General features: G+C 40.8%; 1 protein-coding gene across 1 annotated transcript in view; it reads right to left on the reverse strand.

Annotated features, from left to right (window-relative positions):
- The window catches only part of enox2 (ecto-NOX disulfide-thiol exchanger 2), an 86,062-nt gene extending 64,715 nt beyond the window's left edge, over positions 1-21,347 (reverse strand). Inside the window, exons 1-2 of the mRNA XM_061079189.1 lie at positions 21,338-21,347; positions 21,067-21,213 (exon numbers count right to left, since the gene is read on the reverse strand). Coding sequence (XP_060935172.1) covers positions 21,067-21,213; positions 21,338-21,347 — 157 coding nt within the window. The remainder of the gene's footprint in view (positions 1-21,066; positions 21,214-21,337) is intronic.
- Positions 21,348-22,260: the final 913 nt, after the last annotated feature.

A 22,260-nucleotide genomic window follows, 5' to 3' on the forward strand; every position in this document is an offset into this window, starting at 1 on the left:
TTTAGCCACCAAATCTAATCAGGTCATCTTTCTGTTCAAGTGAATGTTTGTGCCAAATGCAATTACATTCCCTTAAAATTTGCTCTGCTATATTGTCCACAAGATTAGGAGAGACAGACAACGGCATACAAAACATGGCTGGTGTCAGAACATAAAATCCAAGAGATCACCTTGGATATTTTGTATTCATTTATATCTCTCTGTCTTACTATATTTAATGTTTTATCTTATACTTATATGACTACTATTACTACAACGACCATGACTGCCTATATGTTTTCATACAAAAAGCATAACATGTTCGGCAAGTCTTCTTTGTACTTGGTCTGCTCTATTTATCTGAAACGGTCTCTAATGAGCAAAGCACGATGCCAAACCAACAGAAAGCAAAGACGGAGGATCAATACAAGTTCTGAGAGCCCAGTCGCCATCTGAGGATGGATCAGATGGTGGCTTGGATGAGGAAAAAGAAATGGAAAGCCTCCAGTTTCAGGGTGAAAACATTGCATCGGTTCCAAGCTGTACTATAGAGTCTGTAGAAGAGAGCCAGTTAAAAATCAGATAGGAAACCAAGCATCTGTGCAATATAATTGATCCCACATGTAATGTCAAGCAAGCAATCCATCTCAGATGAGAAATCCTTCTCTGCGCTCCGTTCTGAGCGGTTCCTGCTCTAAGACAACTTACAAAAGGAACACGCATTGTTGGATTGAATGCTAAGCCCACTGATATGTAGTTAGATACCTCAGAGGCAGTGTGGAGATGTGCAATTTGAATATTGACTTCACACCTCAGTGCATCCTTCATCCATTTGAACGCTAACTTCCACCAGCTCCTTTAAAGGGTTGCAAAATACAAGGAAAAGTAAACCTGCAAAATCGCTGTAAATACACTAAGTCCCCTCATGACCTGTCGAGAGCTTAACTTTATGTTAGGCACACTTTCTTTTCTTTTTCATAATGTTAAGATCCTATAGTTTCTGTAATCTCTGAAAGCAAGAGGAGGTTATAAAAGCGTTGGGTTCGTGTAATTTGTGTTTACAATTTCTGCAGAGAGGTCATTTATCGTACCCTCCACCCTAATTGGTCTTCAATAAATTATAGAGTAATAAGCTGCAGATGTGAGAAACCTTGTTTACAATTATGAAACAGCAGCCTGAAGGGAAATCCCCACCTTTATAGGCCAGCTCTCCTCTGAGAGAGAGGGAAGGAGAGTGTAATAGACAAACCCAAAGCCTTTCCCCTGAAGATTCACACAGAGAAATCTCCAGAGTGACCAGGCATTGGAGTTCTGAGGGTTTGGTTTAATTCCTCTTTGGTGCGTTGCTCCTCATATCCTCCACTGTTCCCCAGATGATGTGGAAGAGCAAAAGAAGATGATCCTCCATCTGAAGATGCACTGACACAGCAAAGCATACATTCTTATAGATTTCTTTGAGAGATGAAGGAATCTGAGAGCATATATCAGGCAACCAGGGGGAGATCTCGATCAAGGAAGTGAAGGACAAAGGCTACATCAATTTTAATATCTTTTCGATATTAAAACTAAAATGGTCTCCATCAACAAGAGCATTTTAGCTTTGTACCAGAAATAATCCCTGGTCATACTAACACATATTTTAGGACCAGATTATCTACTCTGCAGATGGTTGCTAATTTAGAGAAAATACTACAAAGGAGAAACAACAATGGTCAAAAGAAAGACTGATGAGAACCAATAAGGAAGAGGAGACTTCTTCGTTTTTTCCCCAACAAGACTGAAATGCATGCTCAGAGTTTTTAAAACTAAAACGGGGCCAGCAGTCACTTCTCTGTTTAACCCAAAGAAGATAGCAAAGTTAGAAAACAGGGACCCAGAGCGATAACTATGAGCATGGACTCCTGAGGTGATGCAATTTTAAAAAGCCTAAGACTGAAATACAAAACTGTGTTTCAAATGTTAAAACAAATCCTCAAATCTCGCTGGTACATGGGAGAATGCTTGAGCTGCGTGAGCCCCTCTGTGTTTTCAAGACTCTGTGTATAATCCAGACAGCTTGTGTCCAGTTTGCAGCCTTGTTGTTGCTGTCTAACAAGTAGCCACTACACAGCCAAACCCTTGTTTAATACAAGAGACACAAATTGAATGTGTCTATTGAAGCCTGAAGGACAGCTTGACACCCTCTAGGAGGAAAAACAAGCTGGAGAGCTGCTTTAAATCTTTTTCTTTCATTTATTTGAAGTTTAAACTGTCAGAACAAGAGACCAGGGCTTCAGGAAAAAAACAAAAAAAACTCTGCAGGACTGTCACTCTGTTGTGGTAAATGGAACCACAGTTCTCATAGCTTGTTAAAATATACTATGCTTGGAGAGAAAACATCGTTGTCAGTCACGGTTAATCAACACCTGGAGAAAAGCAAACTGTAAAAACACGTCCCTGACAAAAAAAAGAAAGAAGTCTTTTCTCTCCACCATTAAGTCCTCCAAAAATAACTGTTTTAACAATGATTAACCTTGGAAGCCTTGTCTGTTTTATATCTTTTAATTGGAACATGTACAGTCTTTCTTAAATCACAGTAAGTCTCTTAAATAGAATTTATCTAAGAATCAGATATCGTTAATTAAATTTCTTACAAAACCTGCATTGACATCCATCAACAACAAGGAGTCAGTGGATACTTTGAGAAAGATCACAGAGGACAACTTCAACCAGAGCCACAGTCTCGCCCCATGTGGAGCAGCAACTCTATTTTTAATTGCAAGGTCCTTAAGTCTTAAGGAGACAAATATATGGTCGGACAGAACTGATGACCCAACAGCAACAATCTTTCTTGATGTCTTGAGGATATTTCAAACCCACTTGCAGAACATTTGAATATTTCCGAAAGGTATATTTATTTACAATTTCACTTTTAACTTTATAATGACTTGAATGCAGTCATTTCTATATTTGGGATAGCACTGAATTAAGAATAGTATGGGGTGGAAAATATCCTGCTCTCATCTCCTCCCATTGGGAAGGAGACATAAAATGTGGATTCTATATGTTTCTCGTTTGACCAAATCAGCTTTGAAAACGTCATGACTGAGCAGCTGATAAAAGTGACGATTTGACACATGATGATCACAGTCCCTCCAGTTTGTTTATCAACTCATCTTGAAGAAGGGAGTGGGCAGAGGATTAATACGGTACGAGGTGAATGAGTACAAACAAAAACTGAATGAATGCACTTAAGGTGTAAGTGTTACATTTACATTACCAGTGTACCATCCATTAAAAATAATCGATTTGTTACTTAACAGGAGGAGTCAGGGGAGGGGTATTAGAGGGAGATATAAGGATGCGTCAGACAAATGAATGTTGGGGACAAAATGTTCTAAACAGCTTTCTTTTCTGTGTATTTACTTGGTATCACAGGAGACAAAGCAAAAGGTACAAACATAATTCTCTCTAGTGCTGATACATAATCTGACATAAATATATGGAAGACTTTTAACTAACTCCACTATAAAATGTGCCTGCACTCTGCTGGAGAGGCCTGTGCACTCATTCTCAAGGGTGCGTTTGAACAATGAGAAGCTGAGACCCACACACACACACGCCCACGTACCCTTCCATTAGAAAGGCTCTGGAGACAGTGGGACTGTGGCAAGATTTCACATGAAGTGGTTTGTCCAGCAGGCAAAGTTTCTTGTGCATTCCACTAAGTAAAAAACAGAAGCATAATTACTTCCTGAAGATCAATTAAAAAATAATAACAACAGCCGGTATGCTCTTGTGCACGATGCAGACAATAAGGAATTATGGCCTGCAGTTCAAGGAGGAGAGACAGGAAGTAGGTAGGGAGAGAAGTGGGGTCCTCTAGGTGTAATAATTACACGAGGATGTAAGCTAAGGACACAATAGCACAAAAATCTCTTTATCAGCAGTTCCAGCTCAAACCCAGGAGACCTCCGACTGCTCCTGCCAGCAAAAACATCTGCTAAATCTGAGTATGGCCTGAAACGCGACCAAATGCTCTGAAATATCTGCAGGAAAGGTGGCTTGGATTAGGCAGAGTCAGCTGTATAACAGTGAGCACAGAACTGGGGTATGAAGAGAAAAATTAATCTTTGTGACATGACTAGTCCAGCGCCCCGAGGACGTGAATACAAGATGCTCTAGATAGCTAATGACAAAATGTGTCTATCAAAAGGACACATCTTAAAATGGCAAAGAGCATATGGGTCATAAAGCTCACGATTTACATCATTACTTGGCTGGGGGGGTCCGGTGGGAAATCAGAAACCACCTTTCCCTTCCAGATTCTGATTTTCGATGCGGTAATCGCTTCATCTCTATTCTTTGCTATGGATTCCATTTAGCACTCTAACCAATGCATGTAATGACATTTAACAATAGGCTTTACAACTACATGTGTTAGACAAGCGCATCACAGAGGTCGCCGTGGTTGGTTTGTCTCTTATTGTGTGTGATGTGTAAAAAGATAACAACAGTTTTAAAGCAGCCGCTCGTATTGACAAACCAAAAGAAAATTATCAGCAGAATCGGCTCTTTACAGAGCTTTAAAGAGAGTACTTTCAGCTCATTGTTTAGCTGTTTGGCCCTTAACTTTGTTTAGATTCACTCTCTCTGGTCTTATCTCGTTTTCAGTAGCAGCAAATCGCTGTTTCAAGCAAACACTCTAAAGAGCCCGCTTTACACAACCCCTTTTTTTATTGGGTTGCCATGGTGGCACATGTAGATACAGGATGTTGTATTTAATCATGGTTGTCACCTTGAGCCGTACAAAATTAAACTGTTAGACTGTTTTGCTGAATATTGCACCTTGTTCACATCCAAGTTGCTGCTAATGTAAGCGCTCGCTCTCTCCCTCAGGACTGTGCAGTGTTTTGTCTGCTCTACGCTGCACTGAGGTCCATGAGGCACCACATTTCCTTTCGGTGAATGTAAGCACGTCAAGCGTATCTGCGGGAATAAAAATAAACCTGAGCCTATGCCCAATCCCCCCCTAACCTGAACATGAACCTGATCAGCACTGAACAGCAGGAAGACACAATAAGCGACTAGCTTAGCATTCAGAAACAAGAGAATCAGACATTTCCCTCTGGAGTTGGTAGAGAAGTAAAATTTGAAATAAAGGAGAGGGAATATTGGATGTCTATTTGCAAAATGGCCACAAGGAAGACTACAAATGAATGATTATGCTATATTGTGAAAGCTGGATGTGTTGATAAGCAACTGTTATGAAACACGTTGTTAAAAAAACGCATTATTACACGTTTAAATTAGGTTTGTGGTAATAAGTTGTTCAGTTCAGGTTTGATCAGATTCGACAGTGGCCTCAAAACACACACTGACAAATAGTTTGTCACATTTTGCTTTAATATTTACACATCACCAGCTTTCATGTCCCTGACTGGACAAACTAGTGAGAAAAGCACAGATATAACACCGCAGGATACATTTCTAATACAATAAGTTAGTAAATTGTTCGACGTTGTGTTGAAGCAGAACTCCATGAATCACCCCAAGAACCTGGTGGATAAAATATGATCTTGTGGCAGTTAAGCAGGATTTTTCTTGCCTAAAACCAAACTCCCGACCGGAATAGTATCTCTGGAAAACAAGGTTCGAGCCCCGGATTTAGCCCTGTCCGCCCACCGACTCCGGAGCTGTTGTCATCTCACCACCCTGCTGACTACTGCGGCAGCTGACAGCATCTTATCAGCAGCTGCCAATTACAACATGGGAATCTTATCAGCAGCAGCCAATTAGAACCAGGGGAGTTGCTGTGAGGAAATGTCAACAGCTCGGTGAACTTGCCGGGGCTCTTATCTGGCCCCGCCTCTTCATCGAGGCAGCTTTCCTCGGAGTCGACTGTCATAGTAATGACTGCCGGTGCAATGCTGTGACAAGACGGGCGGGAGGTGCAGTAAGGTCTGAATAGAGCAACCCACTCCACACTTCCTGGAAACTGCAATATTTTAGTTGTGTGTTTGACAGCTGATGAAAAGTAGAAACCTAAGAAAAAAAAACGCTTTCATCTCTCCTTTGGCACCAGCTGGAAGTGTGTGCTGACTGCATGCGTGAGCTCACACAAGATATTACAAACTAAATCAAAAATAACTGAGAGGTGAGGGGCACGAATGCATTTCTCGGATAGAGAGATTACTTTCTGTTTATCACAGTGTTGACGTGGATGACAGGTAAGATGCATTATTTCCACTTATAAACATCTGTTCGCCAATCTCTGCAGAGAAATCAATGACACGCCTCTCCTCTTCCGCAGCGGCTGACGACCCGTAAACAGAATAAATGCATTGTTGCTGTCGGCCTGTTTTTGCAGCACGCATCTGATTTTTTACATCTTGATAATGATATTACATTGCACAGACTTAACTTATTTTTTCCCCAAAGGTGCTTTCGTTACTTTCCTTCCTTATCTCCAGGAGGATTGGTGTTTTCCTTGTTTCACGCCATTTATAATTATTGGATTAAATTCAGGGCTGCAGGGCTGTTCAGACTTAATTAAGAGTGTGTTAGTTTTAATGAATGTTTATTTCTTTTGTATTTAATATAGAATACTTATACTTATACTGTAGGATCATTAATTAGGCTGTTATGAAATTGTTAAATCTTGTTGATATGATCGATATTCTGAAAAATGAGAATTGGGCTTTTTACCGTCGCTCACGCATTTCTGTCTCGTGCCACCATCAGACACCTGCTGACTTTTAAGACCACGTACGTGAGTCTAGCAGAAAGTGACCTCCACAGAGTCATGGAGCATTGAATGAATCATGGTCTGGTGCTCTTTCTCGTAACGCTTTCAGGAATGGAGGTCAGTGCAGCTATTTCAATGGTTCATCTTTTCTCTAATGGAGGCATGGTTGACTAGAGGCATGACAGATACCTGCAGTGAGAGCAACATCGAGCTTATGGCAGACGAAAAACATCTGATGCCTAGTAAAACCCCTTTTCTATTCCACTGGCTTGAATCGCAGCAGCACCACAGTAGAGACAACCTCTGCAGGATAATGTGGCGTTCACTGGCTGCAAACACTTCTCCTGCACATTTACAAGAGGAGTTAACTGCCAACCCTCATTAATATGGCTTTAAGTGGGAGCAAGGCCAAACCGTCTCTTTTCAACCAGGCTGTGCTGTCACTGCTCAACATCTGTGCCCATGCTTCTCTGTCTATATGTTGACTCAGTCATGGCTGTATTTTTATTTATGAAACATTTCTGGGCAAGCTTCCATCGCATCTCTTTTCTCGCACACCGAGTTAATCTTCTAGACGTAATCTAAGATCACAGGAGAGAGATGAACTACAGATATCCACCCACTTAAAATCCTCTTTAAAAGGAGGATCAAATGAAAATGGTATCTCTGGCAAAAAGACCTTTGTAAATGCTGTGATATTTGTTAACTGTTTTTTTTTTTTCATGTTTTATCAGTCGTGTTATTCCTTTTGCCCAGTGATGACATTTTTCACCTGCAAAACAATTATCTAAAGAAAAAAGATCATAACCATACATACTAACACACATATATATACTTAGATAAATATAGATAACATATTAATAGGTTAATGCAGCCAACTAAAAGTTATATTAATTTCAATTTATTGACTGTTTATTTTCTAATTTGGTATAAAATATCAGTAAATTAAGTGAAAAGTTTCTGTTCCAGTTCCACTATTCAATTTTTCCCCCAAGCAAACTGAAGTAATGTAGTCATATAAGTGAAGTCATGTTTGTTTTTTTGCAGGACAAAATGTTCCTAGAATCAATAACCAAGTTGTTGTTATTCATTTGCATGTATTGACTAATGGCTTGGTCCAGTCGTGCTTCTAGTTGCACTATAGAGAGACCCTCAAACCACTAATTGGTTATCAAAGCAGAAAACCCACAAGGTCAGTTGTTCTCTGCCCATACGACAGGCTTCTATCACACTAGGCCACAGCGCAGCCAAATAAACAGGCATCAAAAGTTTAGAGCAAAAAGAGCTCTGGCAGTATAGACAGGAAACTATAAAGACCTTTGTAGGCGTACAAAGTGAGGCCCATTATACAAAGGAAGCGTGAACAGATAAGTAAAAGTGAAAGAACGGGAGTGTAAACAAAGCACCCCCCCAAAAAAAACATTTCCTTCCAGTGGCTTTGACAAATGAGTTCAAACACTGTTCGGGTCAATGCCATTACAACAAACTTTAATACCTAACAACCCTAATCATCTGGTATGCTGACTTCACATTAAACCCATTAGCCCTCTTTATATAACACCTGAGGAGGAAGTCAAGCCAAGCAACGGAAACGTCAAAAGGCTATTAACGAAAACCGCCGCTGTGTTTATACAAAAATCATTGTGTTAGACGTGGCTGCAGACTCTTTGAGCTGCAGTATGAGGACTGACACTTCAAAGACATGAGACTTGTTTCTACTGTAGATCCTGTGAAACTGTATTCAGGTCAGCTAGCAGCTACAGCAGGATATTTCATCGCCATGCTCCATTTGAGTCGTGTCCTTTCTACCTGTCATAATTCTTTTTATCGATGCCAGCCTAGCTTTCCCCCTGTGTCACTATTGACTTCTCCATTATTCTACTTTATGTACAAATAACTCACGGACGGCAGCGACAATTAAGCCACGGTTCCAACGGAGAATCTAAGACTTGTTTCAAAAAGGTGCACATCACAGCCCGCGTCCCAAGTGGCCAACCTTTGTGTACACAGCGCGCAAAGTGTAACGAGGTAAGGACACTGTCATCTCGCTCCTCCACCCACACACCAGCAGAATATCCTCACTCGGGCGAGAGCAGGGAGAGAGGGAGGGAGATACTGACTAAAAGAAAGGCAGTGGAATTCATTGTTAGAGAAGGAGCTTGCCTGGCATGTAATTAGACTTTAGCAGCCAGAGTACACCTGTCCTTCTTAAGTGTCCTGGAGAGAAATAAGCCGTTTTCAGACAAGACCTCCAGACAGTGACCAGAAAAGTCACATATGCCTTTTCACATATGGAGAGCACAGCAGGAGATTGTCTGAGTCAGACCGGTCACACCAACAGGACAATGTCTGGAACAGTCAGGTGAGGGGGGGGGGAGCACCTTGGTGGAGCATGCAGAGGGCAGGAGAGACATGATGTATAAACTCCTGCTGCAAAAAACATGTTTTTGTTGACAGCACATTGACACCGACGTCTGCTCTTCTCACCAAAAGCTCTCGAATCGCGTTTCCTTGCCAAGCTGCTATCTTTAGCGCCTATGTGTCTGACAATTTATTTTTTTCAATTTTGTCTCCATCACATATTTGTAGCGTCATCAACGCACCCACTCACATGGGCTCACTCATACATTGGCAGGAGAAGTTCTGCAAAATGTGTAGAAAAACTGACCCTATATCACGTTTGCGACTCCAGAAAACGTCCAGAGTTCAGTGCATGTCTGAAAGCAGCTATAATGAAAGAGAAACATATAAAATTGTAGCAGACTATGTCTTCATCCGTTTTTTAATTGTATGACAACATTTGAGTCTGTCCTGGCAGACATTGTGAGAGAGCAGTGATATGACTGTCCATTAGAAAATGGCTTTGATTAAGAAATTATGTATCTATAAATAAAAACAGGTCAGGATCACTGCGTTGAGGATGGTCATTAATAGGAGACTTGAAAGAAATGAGAAAATAAAGAAAAAAAACAAGTAGTAAAAGAGTCAAACAATATTTCATAAAAGCTGCACAAATGAGCATAAATATTCCAACTCTGATTATTCAAAGATTTATTGGAAACCATTGGTAATTGCTCAAGTTAATTTCTAAGTAAAACTGTCAAAACAAAATACAAAAAATGGAACATCTTTTGATTTAAGACAGCTTGTCTGAAATTATTTGAATTATCAGCACGCTGGATAATAAATTAATCATGAGTTGCATCTTTAATATATGATATTTATGATAGTAAGTTTACACAACTGCAAGTTCTAACTAGGATAAAAGCAATAAGTTGCTGTCAAAGTAAGACAAATTCATAAAATGTAGCTCATCATTCAAAGGCTTAATTTCCACTTGCAGCTATATGATGAAACCATAACTCACACAAGTATTTGCCTTTAAAGAAAAGGGTTTTCTCCATAATGCAAATATCCAAAGCACTTCATATGCCCTTGCAAGAATCTACAAGTTGTTCAACATTTACTTTCTACGAAGTACACTGCATTTCCCTTGACAAAAAAATGTGGCCTATAAATAAAGTTTCTTCCATGGTTTATGTGTTTCTTCAAACAGGAGTCAGAGAACATGGTCAGCCACAGAGCTGCTGTCCCATGACACTTTGAGGGTCAGAGCCTTCGCTCAAAAGTAATAAAAAAAAAAGTCTAGCTTGTATTGTTTTTCCAAATGTGATCGCACTTTCTGTACCACCTCTCTCGTGTTTTGTATTCTGCAACACAGTATGGCTTTCAGACAAGACTACTTCACAATTGAACACCACCGACATCAACAAACACTCTCTTGGTTGTGTATAAACAAGGAATAACATGAATTAATTATGGCTGGGTGGCATCACATGAGTATAGGCAACCTCCCGATACCAAGGAATTCCTCTCAGAAGTTCAAAGAAACTTTGATACCCAAAAATAAAAGGAAAGGTATATGAACAATAAAAAAGTAGAGCAATCGACCCTGTGTACAGAGCTGAAACAGTAATTCTGTGGATTGTTTTGACCTCTCATCCTCTCACTGGTGCACTAACTACATCAGTGACGTCTTAAATCTCATGATCTGACTGTGACGATAATGAAAGCTAAACTTCAACTGGCATTAGCCGTCGGTCCCTGCAGACTGTTTATTTCTTCACGTAGCGGCTCCAGTGACTTTAACGTGATCACAAACTGGGAAAACAGAGATGTTAAAGCATTTATCTGAGTCGGGAGTGCCATTAGTGAGAGAATACTGTATCTGGATGTTAAATCGTTTGCCTCGTGTTTGTGTTATTGTTCCGGCTAAACTTCTTTAGTTCAGAATTTTTTCTTCTTTTGATGCTTTTTGCAGTTACCAACATCTTTAAGTGCATTAACACCTCCCTCTGAACCAGATAACAGCCAGCCATGATTTACAACAACAAAAATAGATTTAAATCTGATTCATTTTACTTGCTAACCTAGGCAGCCTTTAGCTAAATCTAAATTAAAGTGCTCCTAATCTTATTTGGATTTACAAATACTTAGAATTACACCTTAGAACAATTTTCTTCCAACAGCTCAGAGATGATTCGTATAATTCAGGAAGGTTTAAAATGGGATGAAAACACCTGATCTCTTCTGCACTGGTACCTTGTGCAGAGGCCTCTCACAGAGGAGTGTGAAAAGGGGGTGTTGAAGAAGGATGGCAGGATGATGAAGAAGAAGAGCAGAGGCAGCAGAAAACGCTCAGTACTAATGTCAGGAGGTGGGAAGCAGCTGGTGTGGATCAGTTAACCTGGCTGGAAACTGAGAGTGAAGACAGGGCGATCGAGGAGGGAGGGAGCGGCGGATGGAAGGAAGGAGAAGTGTTGATGGAAGAGGAGAGAAGCCGTCGGTTCTCTGTGTGATGCCGGGTCGACTGTGAGAAGTGTCGCACGGCATACCAGCAACAGACATAAACACACTTTGCCGTTGAAAATTTTACCACGCACCATTTTAGCAGTAGAGAACGACAGCATTTTAATTTGTGCTGTATTTCTTATGAGTTGCATCGAGGCGGCTATGGTGACAACACTGCGTTTCCTGAGTTTAACTGATGTGGAGAAAAACAGAGTCTAAATAGGGAAACACAGAATATGGTGTCATGTTATATCATATCAACACATCCAATTATAGTACAGGGAGGAAGTATTATAATGTCAGCGGAAAATTCTCCTAATACAGTTTTAATGCGTTTTAAAAAATACCCGAGGTTAAATCTCAATCATTCATAGTGGAGTATCCTAACAAATCTCACCCACTTAGACTATTATAAATAATTAATTTGGTAATCCGACCTATCAGAGAGTGGATATTATCATATCGTATTATTATTATGTCTCAGACGTGTAGACATCTTGACATTCGCTAGTGGCATCAGCAATGAAAGCATCTGGGCCCTGACTTCTGTTAGATGACGTGACCTCGACGAGAGGAAACGACAGATTCTTATTACAAGTACAAACGACTATTATAGATTTTCTGGAAACTGGAAACTTCAGGCTTACTTGTGAGTTTACAAATCTTCAAAAAGTAAATAGAAAGAATCGTAGAGAATAATCGGAATTTTAGGGACTCTTAATACAACACTGCTTATTTGTTAAACTCCAGGCTGCAGGCCATATCCTGATTATAAAAATCAATTTGGCAAAGTTGCAGAGATAATAACACAAATGGATCAGAGCGTATTAATGGAAAGAAAACTGCTGGAGGACAGTTTACTTGGCCTCGTCTCTGAGGCTGAAGAATAAAGAGACAACCTACACGGCTAATTGTTTATCTTCCCTCGTTGTTGAGCCTGAATGAAGGAAACAGCGAGGGAGAAGATCCATGTGCAGGATTTTTCTTTATAACTTTGAAGGAGCAGAGGACTTAAGGCCAGGTGAACATTTCTGTTTTGATATTAGTCCTTTTCCAGCCGGAGCCTTGCTTGGGGCCTCACCATTAGCTTTAGGGTGAGTCTACGGAGCAGAGCAGAGCACAGAGCCTTCTGGCACTGTGAATTATTTAGACCTCCCATGTCTGTGGGCTTTGCGAGATGAGGTGAAGTGGCGCTGGATCCCTGACCGCTGCAGCGAGGAGTGCCGGGAAGCGAGAGAGCACAATTTCAAAAATGATGGTGGCGAGAAACGGGGAAAGGTGATAAAGGGATGAGCCTCAATTCAATTTCCTTGCTTGATAATCATCGGATCATGTAACGAGTAAATAGGATCTGGAGATCTCTGCTTTCACCTGGATGAAAGACAATCTGGTACGATCCTGAAAAACTACAGACGACCACTTTTCTAAATACTCAAACAGGCTGGATATGCCTATGCAAGCACAAACCGTTATCTCTCCCAGAGGAGCAGTAGAGACAAGTGGACTGTTATGTTCCGACTGAAGCAGACGAATCCCACATGAATGAGGGGAGGTGGGCTCCATTGCAGCTTGTCATGCATTTCAATCGCTATTCTCTAAGAGAGTTCCACATACACTGTGAAGAGGCACGCGGCTGATCCCTTCCAAACAGACATACTTGAAAATCACCAAGTCATTAAACTTCACACTACCGCCCCGGCATTTCTGCATTCATGCTACTGAGATAACATTTTCATTTTTTAAACTTCAGTCTGTCGTCCTGAGTCTACCATCAATCAGCATCACCCTAAATCTTCTGTGTCAGCGCGTGGCCTCAGCGTCACAAAGACTGACATCCGGCTGTAGATCTCCCACCAGCCCCGGCACACAGCAATCAGGACATTCTCTACTCTCTCTCTTCCTCTCTCTCTCTCACACACACACACACACATAGACACACACACACACCTCTCAGGGACAATGACATGGCCATATATCTCAATGGACTGTCATCTCTGACAGCTTAAGTAGCCCATTACATTATTTACCTTCCAACAGCTCTTGCTGCCAGTAGCGGGTCATTGACATCACATTACATTTTCGTGCTGCTGAAATCCATTTTCTCTCCAAACGGACAAAACGCCACAAAAGAACAATTCCGGTACGTGTGATATCGGAAGCTGTTCTACTTCTAGTTTTTTCTCATCCAGTTTACTGAAGTGTAGCTTGTTTCTGGGGGTTTTGAGCCTCTTCATAGAAAAAAGGCAGCACGACTGAAAACCGTTCATCACGAGGAGGCTTGAGTAAAAAGACAAGAGTGTGGACCACACACGCCCAGAGGAGACCTTGTGCTGACTAAATGGTTCCAGGAACACAAACCCCTGCCTCGGACAAGGTCAGTGAGGATTTCTTCACTACAAAGCTGTCACCTGTAAAAAAACAGTAGCTAACAAAAGTACAGAGAGAAAAATAGAAGGTTTGTGCTCAAGTCATTAAAACCAACGTGTCTATTCCAGGCTAAATTTACAGGAAGAAAAGAAAACTTTAATTTTCCCCTTTTCATGCGAATCTGACCGAGCCAATTAGCATCTCAGAGCTTGTGGCTTCCGATTACATAACAACTTTTGAAGGCAAAGTAGAAAAACAAAATGATTATGACTCAAACCAAAGTTCCTCCCCAGAAGCGGTGCAGATAGGAATAAATGCATATTAGTGAAGTAGAGGCTACTGGCTTTCAAGAGTAGCTTACGCACAGTTTGAACTTCATGGGCCCTCAAAGACTTTGACGTATAATTACACAGATTAATGGAAATCTGTCCTGGTGCCTTGGTTTGATGGTTGTTTAGCAGAGTCAGACCCCAAAAGGGCCTCCTCCAAGTGGATGGGACATTTGCCAAAACAAAAAATCCAAATACACATTAAATAAATTTTTCTCTAAGATGGTTTCTGTCATTTTAGATAGTTCTTAACCCACAGACTTTAACTCAAATGTTACTTTTTCTGGTAGGTTTGGTTTAAATTCGTCCTTGCTATAAAAACAGGAAGGAAAAATATTGTGATTGACTTCTGAGTCTGACTCCCGATTGGGGCAAGCAAGTGGACCTCAATGTTGCTCCAGGATCATTACTGTGCAAACTCTGGCTCCAACTGACAGCAAAAGATGGCGACACCCTATGTGGGATATTTCAGCATAAATTTGGAGACACTTAACCCATAAGTCCACACCAAATTCCACCAACAATGTGATGTAGGTGTTTGTATTCTCTCTCTTTTTGACTCTCTCTCAGCAGAAGCCTATTACAGAAATATTGCTGTTCCCTAACTGCTCACCGATGTCACCATGTATCCTTATTTCCCTTTGCTCATTGGCATTAACCTTTCTCCTTGAGAATCAATAGCATTGTATTTAACACCTCTGTCATGGCTCCCACTAAAGGTTAATGCACAACAGATTGGATTGGTGAGAGTGCAATTCTTCAATTTTTTCCAAAACTGCAGCTATGAACAGCCTTTTGTGTTGAATGCAATTAATTGATTTGCATCACAAAAACATGAGAGTGATGCAGCTTATTATTCCTGTCATTAAATATGCTTCGTATGAATCCATGCAAATGCCTAAGGTTTGAAAATGAGCCTTGTTTTTGATCACTACTCTACGCTATTGTTACAAGGGTACACATAACCTATTTAGCTAAAGGCCGAGCGCTGTCCTTCAAAGAGGAATTCCACATAAACAAAGTCATTTGCAACTGCAGAGACAAAACGGTTTCTAGAGGAAATCTCTCTCTGACTGATCCTTGTCCTGGTGTCACATATGTCTTGTCTAATGTAACCCTATTCCTTCTAGCTGCTGACACCCTTTCATTTATTTTTGGATTTATTATAGCAGATCTATTTCTGGTTAATGTTTGTACTATTACTGACCCACTGTGGACTGTACGGGCTGCAAGATGTTAGTTAAAAATGAGCTGCAGGCACAGTCCTGTGTGCAGTGAGTGAAAACAACCCAGTGCCAGAGTTGACTGGACCTTTGCTTTTCACAGCTGTGGGACCTCTTCGCTCGAGGACATGAAACATCACAGTTAGCATTAAATACTCAAATGTTTTACAGTTCCCTGTATTTAATCCCACTTGTCTTACCTTTTATTCAAACTGCTTTTATGACGGCTTTTAAATTCTGCTTCCTCTCCGCTTATTTGTTTCAAACTGCTTCACGGATAAAGAGTATTATTAGCATTGCATCAATATAACAGATGTGGTGTAGTAAAACCCAGCTTGTGCAGGTTCTAAATGACGTCTATATTCATTGAAAGAGTGGAAATGCTGCTCCACTAAAAAATAGGCTAGATTTCAAAATATCCTTCTCTTCGCCACCTGCAGCTTTAATGCAGCAGGACTTGAGGGGAAATGGGCATCTCATCTCGCTGTGTTATAAAACAGATTAAAATATCACAATAAGGAAAATCCTTGCAGTGTGGCTGCTGCCCCAAGGCAACACTTTCTATGGATTGTTTAAAACACACACACACACACACACACACACACACACACACACACACACACACACACACACACACACACACACACACACACACACACACACACACACACACACACACACACACACACACACACACACACGGTGGCTGAACCTAAACACACAGAATAAAAAAAGACAAGACCTCATCTCCAACTGAGAAATGAACACGTTTGTAAAAAGCGATGGAATTTGATCGTGAAGAAAATGTATTCAGTGCCTCAATTTTATTGGGATGCAAAACTGTTATCTTTTCATTTGCTTGGAAAAAATACATAAACTTAGTTTCCAACCGATTTCATTTCCCTGGAGGCATTTCATGGTCATTTAAATAAAGATATCAAGTTAATCGCATGTGAATTGAGTGGATGATATGAGCAGCATCCATTTTGAGGCAGAGTGAACAGAATATCAGTTAAATGAATAATTAACACTCTGTCTAACTGGTTACTGTAACTTAATTATGTTTGTTGTCTGGTCTTGGTGCGATGCTCTAATGATTATTTGTAAACGATCTATTAGCAGGGTGATATTCATTCTGGGAGAACTTGAATTCTTCACCGGCAAAATCACAACGTCTGTTTTCTTGTTGACTAAATTCCAAATCCATTATTGAAAGGAAATCAGAAGTGTAACGTTAACGCAAAGTGAACGTGTGGCTCAGGATGTTTACACAAATGGAATATAGATTAACGTATGTAAAGACGACTGTAATGAGAGAAATCATCAGGATCCATAAACAAGACTCCATCAACACAATGTGTGATGAGTTGTGCTCCATCAGAGAACTCGACTGTGACGGGAGACGATCAGTATCAGACCCTGATAAGAGAATAAATCTCCAGCTGAGGTTATACTTATACTCTGTTGCTGGAATTAAAAACCCGCCAAACTGCTTTAGCTGAAGGCACGACTCGGGCACAGGTTTGATACCTGAAGCTTGATTTAAAAATGCTTGATTGTGCAGCGGTCGTCTCCTCCTCACAACGGATCCCTCCACCCATTATCTATACAGCTTATCCTGCAATGGTCACAAGGAGGCTGGAGCCAAGCTGATGAGGGTTGGGGTACATCCTGAACAGGTTGCTTTTCAGAGAGACCCCGGATGAATCTTCTTGCTTTGAGACGACAGTGCCAAACACCTCTCAGGATACAAGCTCAAATTGAATTTACCTAGATGTAACTACAGTTATATATATGTGTAGCCTCTGTGGTTCCACATCACACAGTAAAAAACTGTGGTGAATATAATTAGGAGTCTAGTGTTTTGATTGTGCTGCCAGTGGGTGAAATCTCACCCCGAGCAATAAACCTGTGAGCATCTATGTCAAGAGTCTCTTTAACCTCGTGCATCGAATATACAGCTGAACACGGCTGTTTGAGTAAACCCAGTGCGAGTGGGTTGAGGAGGACAACTCGTTTTTTTCCTGAACCCAAAAACAATATCCAATCAAGTCCATGTTCTCCCTCCAGACAGAATGTCAGGTGACATGTAAATGATGAGAGAAAACTCATGTCTGAGCTGTGTAAACAAGAGTTGACATGCGATCCATTAGTTGGAGTGCAAACGTCTCATCACAGACATATTTATTTATACATAAAAATAAAGAATCTTTAAAAGGCACTTTCCCATTATACAAGAGGCTATTTCAACTCCCTGCATTATTTAATACTTGAGGAACAAAGTTTCCCCAAGTCACTGATAAAAATAACTCGCTGCAGAGTGACGGTCTGTGATGATACAGAGAGAAAACGTGATTGTCTGTCCACCAGTAGCACAAACTATATTTACACCTTGCTCATGCTTCTTCACCTTAAGGCTTTCTGACAGGCTTTTATCTGAGAACACAAACCCACATGTGCCAGTGCTCATAGTTACAACTGTGGCTCTCAATGCTTTTTTTCCTGAGTTTTGACTGTCTCTGCTTCTCCTCATGTTGTGAAGATAAGACAGCAGAAGGAAACATTACACAGTATCTGTTCCTGTCGGTGGAAACCTGCGTGACTGTACCCACGGTGTGGTTTTGCATTACGGTGATGATATTATGACAGTGGGACGCTCAGCTTTCAAGGCTGTCGGGGGAAATCTGACGAGTGAGATCTCATTGCTCACATTCAAATTAGAATCTAACACTTAAAAAACTGAGTGTCCCACGACATTTACACACTCTCTTTTCAATTATCTGCATAAATTAAGGAGGGGTCCATTTATCGAATGTTAAACTGAATAAAAATCTGGTTTTAACCCAGGACTCTGTACTGGTTTCTTCAGGTTGTGTGTAGTCTTGTTATTGTGGTGCTAGCAAGTATCTTAAGCAGTGGGGGCTTGTTACTACAGGGGCTCTGGGCCAAATGAGAGCTAATGTGGGTCCATACATTTTTCGCAACCACTGGACCTGAGGCTGCTTTTTAATTGGTTGTTGCAGATTTCCCATGAGCCCCAGACACTCCCACTTTTATCTATAGCATATAGATATTGTTTTGCTATTCTAATTTTAATGTGATTGGTCGACCCCGCTTTTGATATGAGAAACAGAGTTGATTGACGGGATGTGGTTTAAGTAATGCATTTTACCACCTCCCCCCCCTTTGCTGTTTCAATGTGTCGGCACGGAGGAACAGCGGACAGCGACGGGGGTGCGAGACCTGAAACATCCTTCTGAAAAATGCAGACGACATGAAAGTTGCCACAGTCACTTAGACACAATGAGGCTACATTTTTGCAGTGGGCTTCGCATTGCTCAGCAGATTGTGTTGTTTTTGATGAGTCTGGCTTCATAAAGTTTGCCCCCCCCCACCCCAATTATGTTATCACCAGGCGCCACTGATCTCAAGGTCAGTTTAAAGTGAGTCTTTTAGGGTTAGTCATCCCTAAAAGTGCTTCTCAAAACCCTGTTTAACTATGGGAGTTACTGATGGCTACATTTCTGGAAATGAATGAAAATTTGTCAAAAGATCTGCAAATTTCAACTTAAGAAACCGTCTGTGATCTTAATCAACTGCCATGCAGCTGATTTGGCAGATAAAAAGGAAAAGAAGACGCTCTGAAAAACAAACTTTTACAGACAGAGCGAGCGCTGCACTGATCGACGAGCTGCACTGACGTGGGATTCTCAAAGTAACAGGCTCAACTAATATTTCAACCTTTATTGGAGATTCCTTCTCTGTATGATGACTTGATCTCAGAGATCACTTGTGTGGACATGAATGTCTCCTCCCTCAGCCGACTGCGACTCAAGTTTAATCATCATTGAAGAGAAAATGCTCTTAAAGCCTCTCGTTCAAACACCTTGACTTAAAGAGGGTTATTGTTTTTTATTATAAAACATGTCTTGGGGAAATGTTGGTGTGATGTCTTTCTTCTAATCATCACACCAACATTGAGAATCTAATGCTTCCATTTCCATCAGTATCACGGAGATGTTGCACCTCAGCAGGATTGTGTTGCTGCTCCGAGGCTCGAGTGATTCTTTTGACTTCGTCTCAGCTCTTTAAACCGCCGAGGCGAAACAAAACCTATTCTGAAAACATGCATTTCACACTCTTCATTACAAGATACTCTGTGTACTGTATGTGCAAAATGTCTTTTAACAATAAACACTTCTGCTTGTTGATGTGTTACATTGGAAAAATGGTTCCCTTTGCAAATGTTCTCAGTTTCACAGATTACGAGGCTTCCAACATCTGAACAAATCCATGAATTGGATAGAAACAGGCTATTTATGTGACGGTCATCTATGATCCATTATCTAATTACAGCTTGACATGGTCAGTGAATTAAAAATAAATTAAAGTCGATCAGAAACGTGAACTCGTCTGTGTGAAGATGTGAAGAAAAGATGGATAGTAGATTAGGGCTGTGTTAATGGGGAGTCTTAATCCAGTCCAATTAGCATTGCCAGGAAAGGAGAGAACACGGAACAACACCTCTCCGTCTTAAGGGCCCTCTTCTTTCTATTACTTACCAAGCGATTAATTAGTCAGTACTTCTTTAATTCTTTAATGAGAAAGTCCTTCTTTAATTTGACACATAACTAGGCAACGCAATGCTGAATCAAATTAATGTTTAATTATGCGCACTCAGATAAACACTTGTGACCACAGACACTCTCCTCTCTCTGTGTGTGACAGGTCAATGTGTGTGGGTGTGTGTGTGTGTGTGTGTGTGTGTGTGGGGGTGAGCAAGCTGAAGGCGTGTTGCGGTTGTGACTGACAGGTGGTGTTGGCACGGTAACAGACAGCCAGACACATAATCTCAGCGGTGCAGTTTCCTCCTGCAGCAGCCTGACCTCCAAACCTGAGCCAGAGCCTCAGGACGAAGCAGGCTAATCAAAAACAACAAAGACTCAACTCAGCCAGTTTTTCTTTTCCACGCCGTTACCCACTCGGAGGATTACGCAACAATTCCCATCACAGTTATTTGATGCTTGCTGATGAAGGGGGAGAGACTCAAGGTAGGAAATCTAGCTGTCGTAGCAAAGCTCGGCAGACACCTGCATTTGAAATTCAACACGACTGAAGTAAAAAATGCTGGTGATGTGAGACCATAGCGTAATCCTGCTCCTGTGGGTCAATACTGAATATAAAGATAGACGACATGGCTGCTCTCCAAAAGTTAATCTGAAGTATATTTATCGCCCCCTGGTGGCTCGCTGCAGTATAGGTCATAAACCCAGCCTCCTCCATGTATGTGGATGGGACATGAGAAAACAATTTTTTCCCTTAAGTTTGGTTTAAATGAGTTAGTTAATGCTCAAAAAACAGGTTTGATCAGCAGAGACTGACTCGCCATGTATTGGTTGGAACACTAGTCCAAGGCTCTATCCCCGGATCGCTGCAGTACAGGCTCCAGCTGTAAACAAGCAAGATGGCAGTGTTTGTATCCAGGCTGTTTTGCCTTAATTTCAGGACAGTGGGAGGAAGGTGAGACACATCGTCCATCTTTATATAGAGTCTATGATCAATACATGTTTGTGGTAGCTGTTGTCCATACCTGGAGGCAGGATGGCTCTCTTTCTCTTTTTGCTATTCTCAGCTGTGTTTTCCAGAGAAGGACACTCCGTCAGCAGTGGCCCGCTGGAACCGTTGAAGTGGAGAGGGTCGTTGCTGCCTGATGGATCAAACGGCATAGCGTTGAGTCCTGGAGGACAAAGATAACACAAACACAGAGCAGCCACGTTACAGGAAGTAAAAGCAAAGGCTCCAGACCAGAGGGAAAAACACTGTGAAACATGAAAGAGAGAATACAACAAGTCCAGATTCACTTGCTTTCATGTTGGCTGCATGAAGACAAACAACACTGAAAAACACTTTAATTTAATTCAACCACAAAAGAAATATTCAATAGAAGCAATAATCAGGATTTGTTGATATCATTTTTTATACATTTGTATTTTTCTTCTCCAACTTCTAGAAGCTTTTTTTTACCATCTTCTGTCCATATCATCAATAATTCGATCATAGGGAAATAATTGGCAAATTAATCTCTAAAGAAAAAAAATGTCTCAATAAAATGTTAATAGACAATATTTTGGAAAACCTTTATAGAGAAAGTAAATACCTGCAAACTAAGCTGAAATGTGTTTTGTGCCTGAATATTCTCAAAGGAGAGACGGACTTCTGGACCTTTACACAAGCACAATTCCCTTCTCTTCCTATTAAGGTCAATTTAACAAGCTCAAGAACTAATAATAACAAATTAATATAAAATATGGTGCAGACAAATGATATGAATCTGAACAGACGCAGTGAACTCTGACGACTTTGATGCTCCATCCCAAAATAGCACTACTTCAAAAGCAGCATTTCATCCTCATTTGATCATTGATGTAGAAGTAGTTTGACACAACTTGAAAGATTCAAGCTCAGATATTCGGTATAATGGGGCCAATTTATCTGACAGTTCAGTGGAAGCAAAGTTTCCTCAGCAATTTTATTATTCTCACTGTTATTCCCACAATCACAGAATCAACAGTCATGTCCTCGATATAACACTTAAATCCATAAGAGATGAAAACGTAAACAACATGCCGATTGCTCCTGAGTCCAAATATGTGGCAAGCAACTTAACTTGTGTTTTCTACCTAATTACACCAGCCATTCCACCGCCCTCTAAGAGTTGTGTATTTTCTTTATAATTCAGAGCAGGTTCCTGGAGAGGCTCTGTCTACAGTCATGAAAAATTCAT

Source organism: Limanda limanda, chromosome 10, assembly GCF_963576545.1.
Source record: "Limanda limanda chromosome 10, fLimLim1.1, whole genome shotgun sequence".
Taxonomy (NCBI): domain Eukaryota; kingdom Metazoa; phylum Chordata; class Actinopteri; order Pleuronectiformes; family Pleuronectidae; genus Limanda; species Limanda limanda.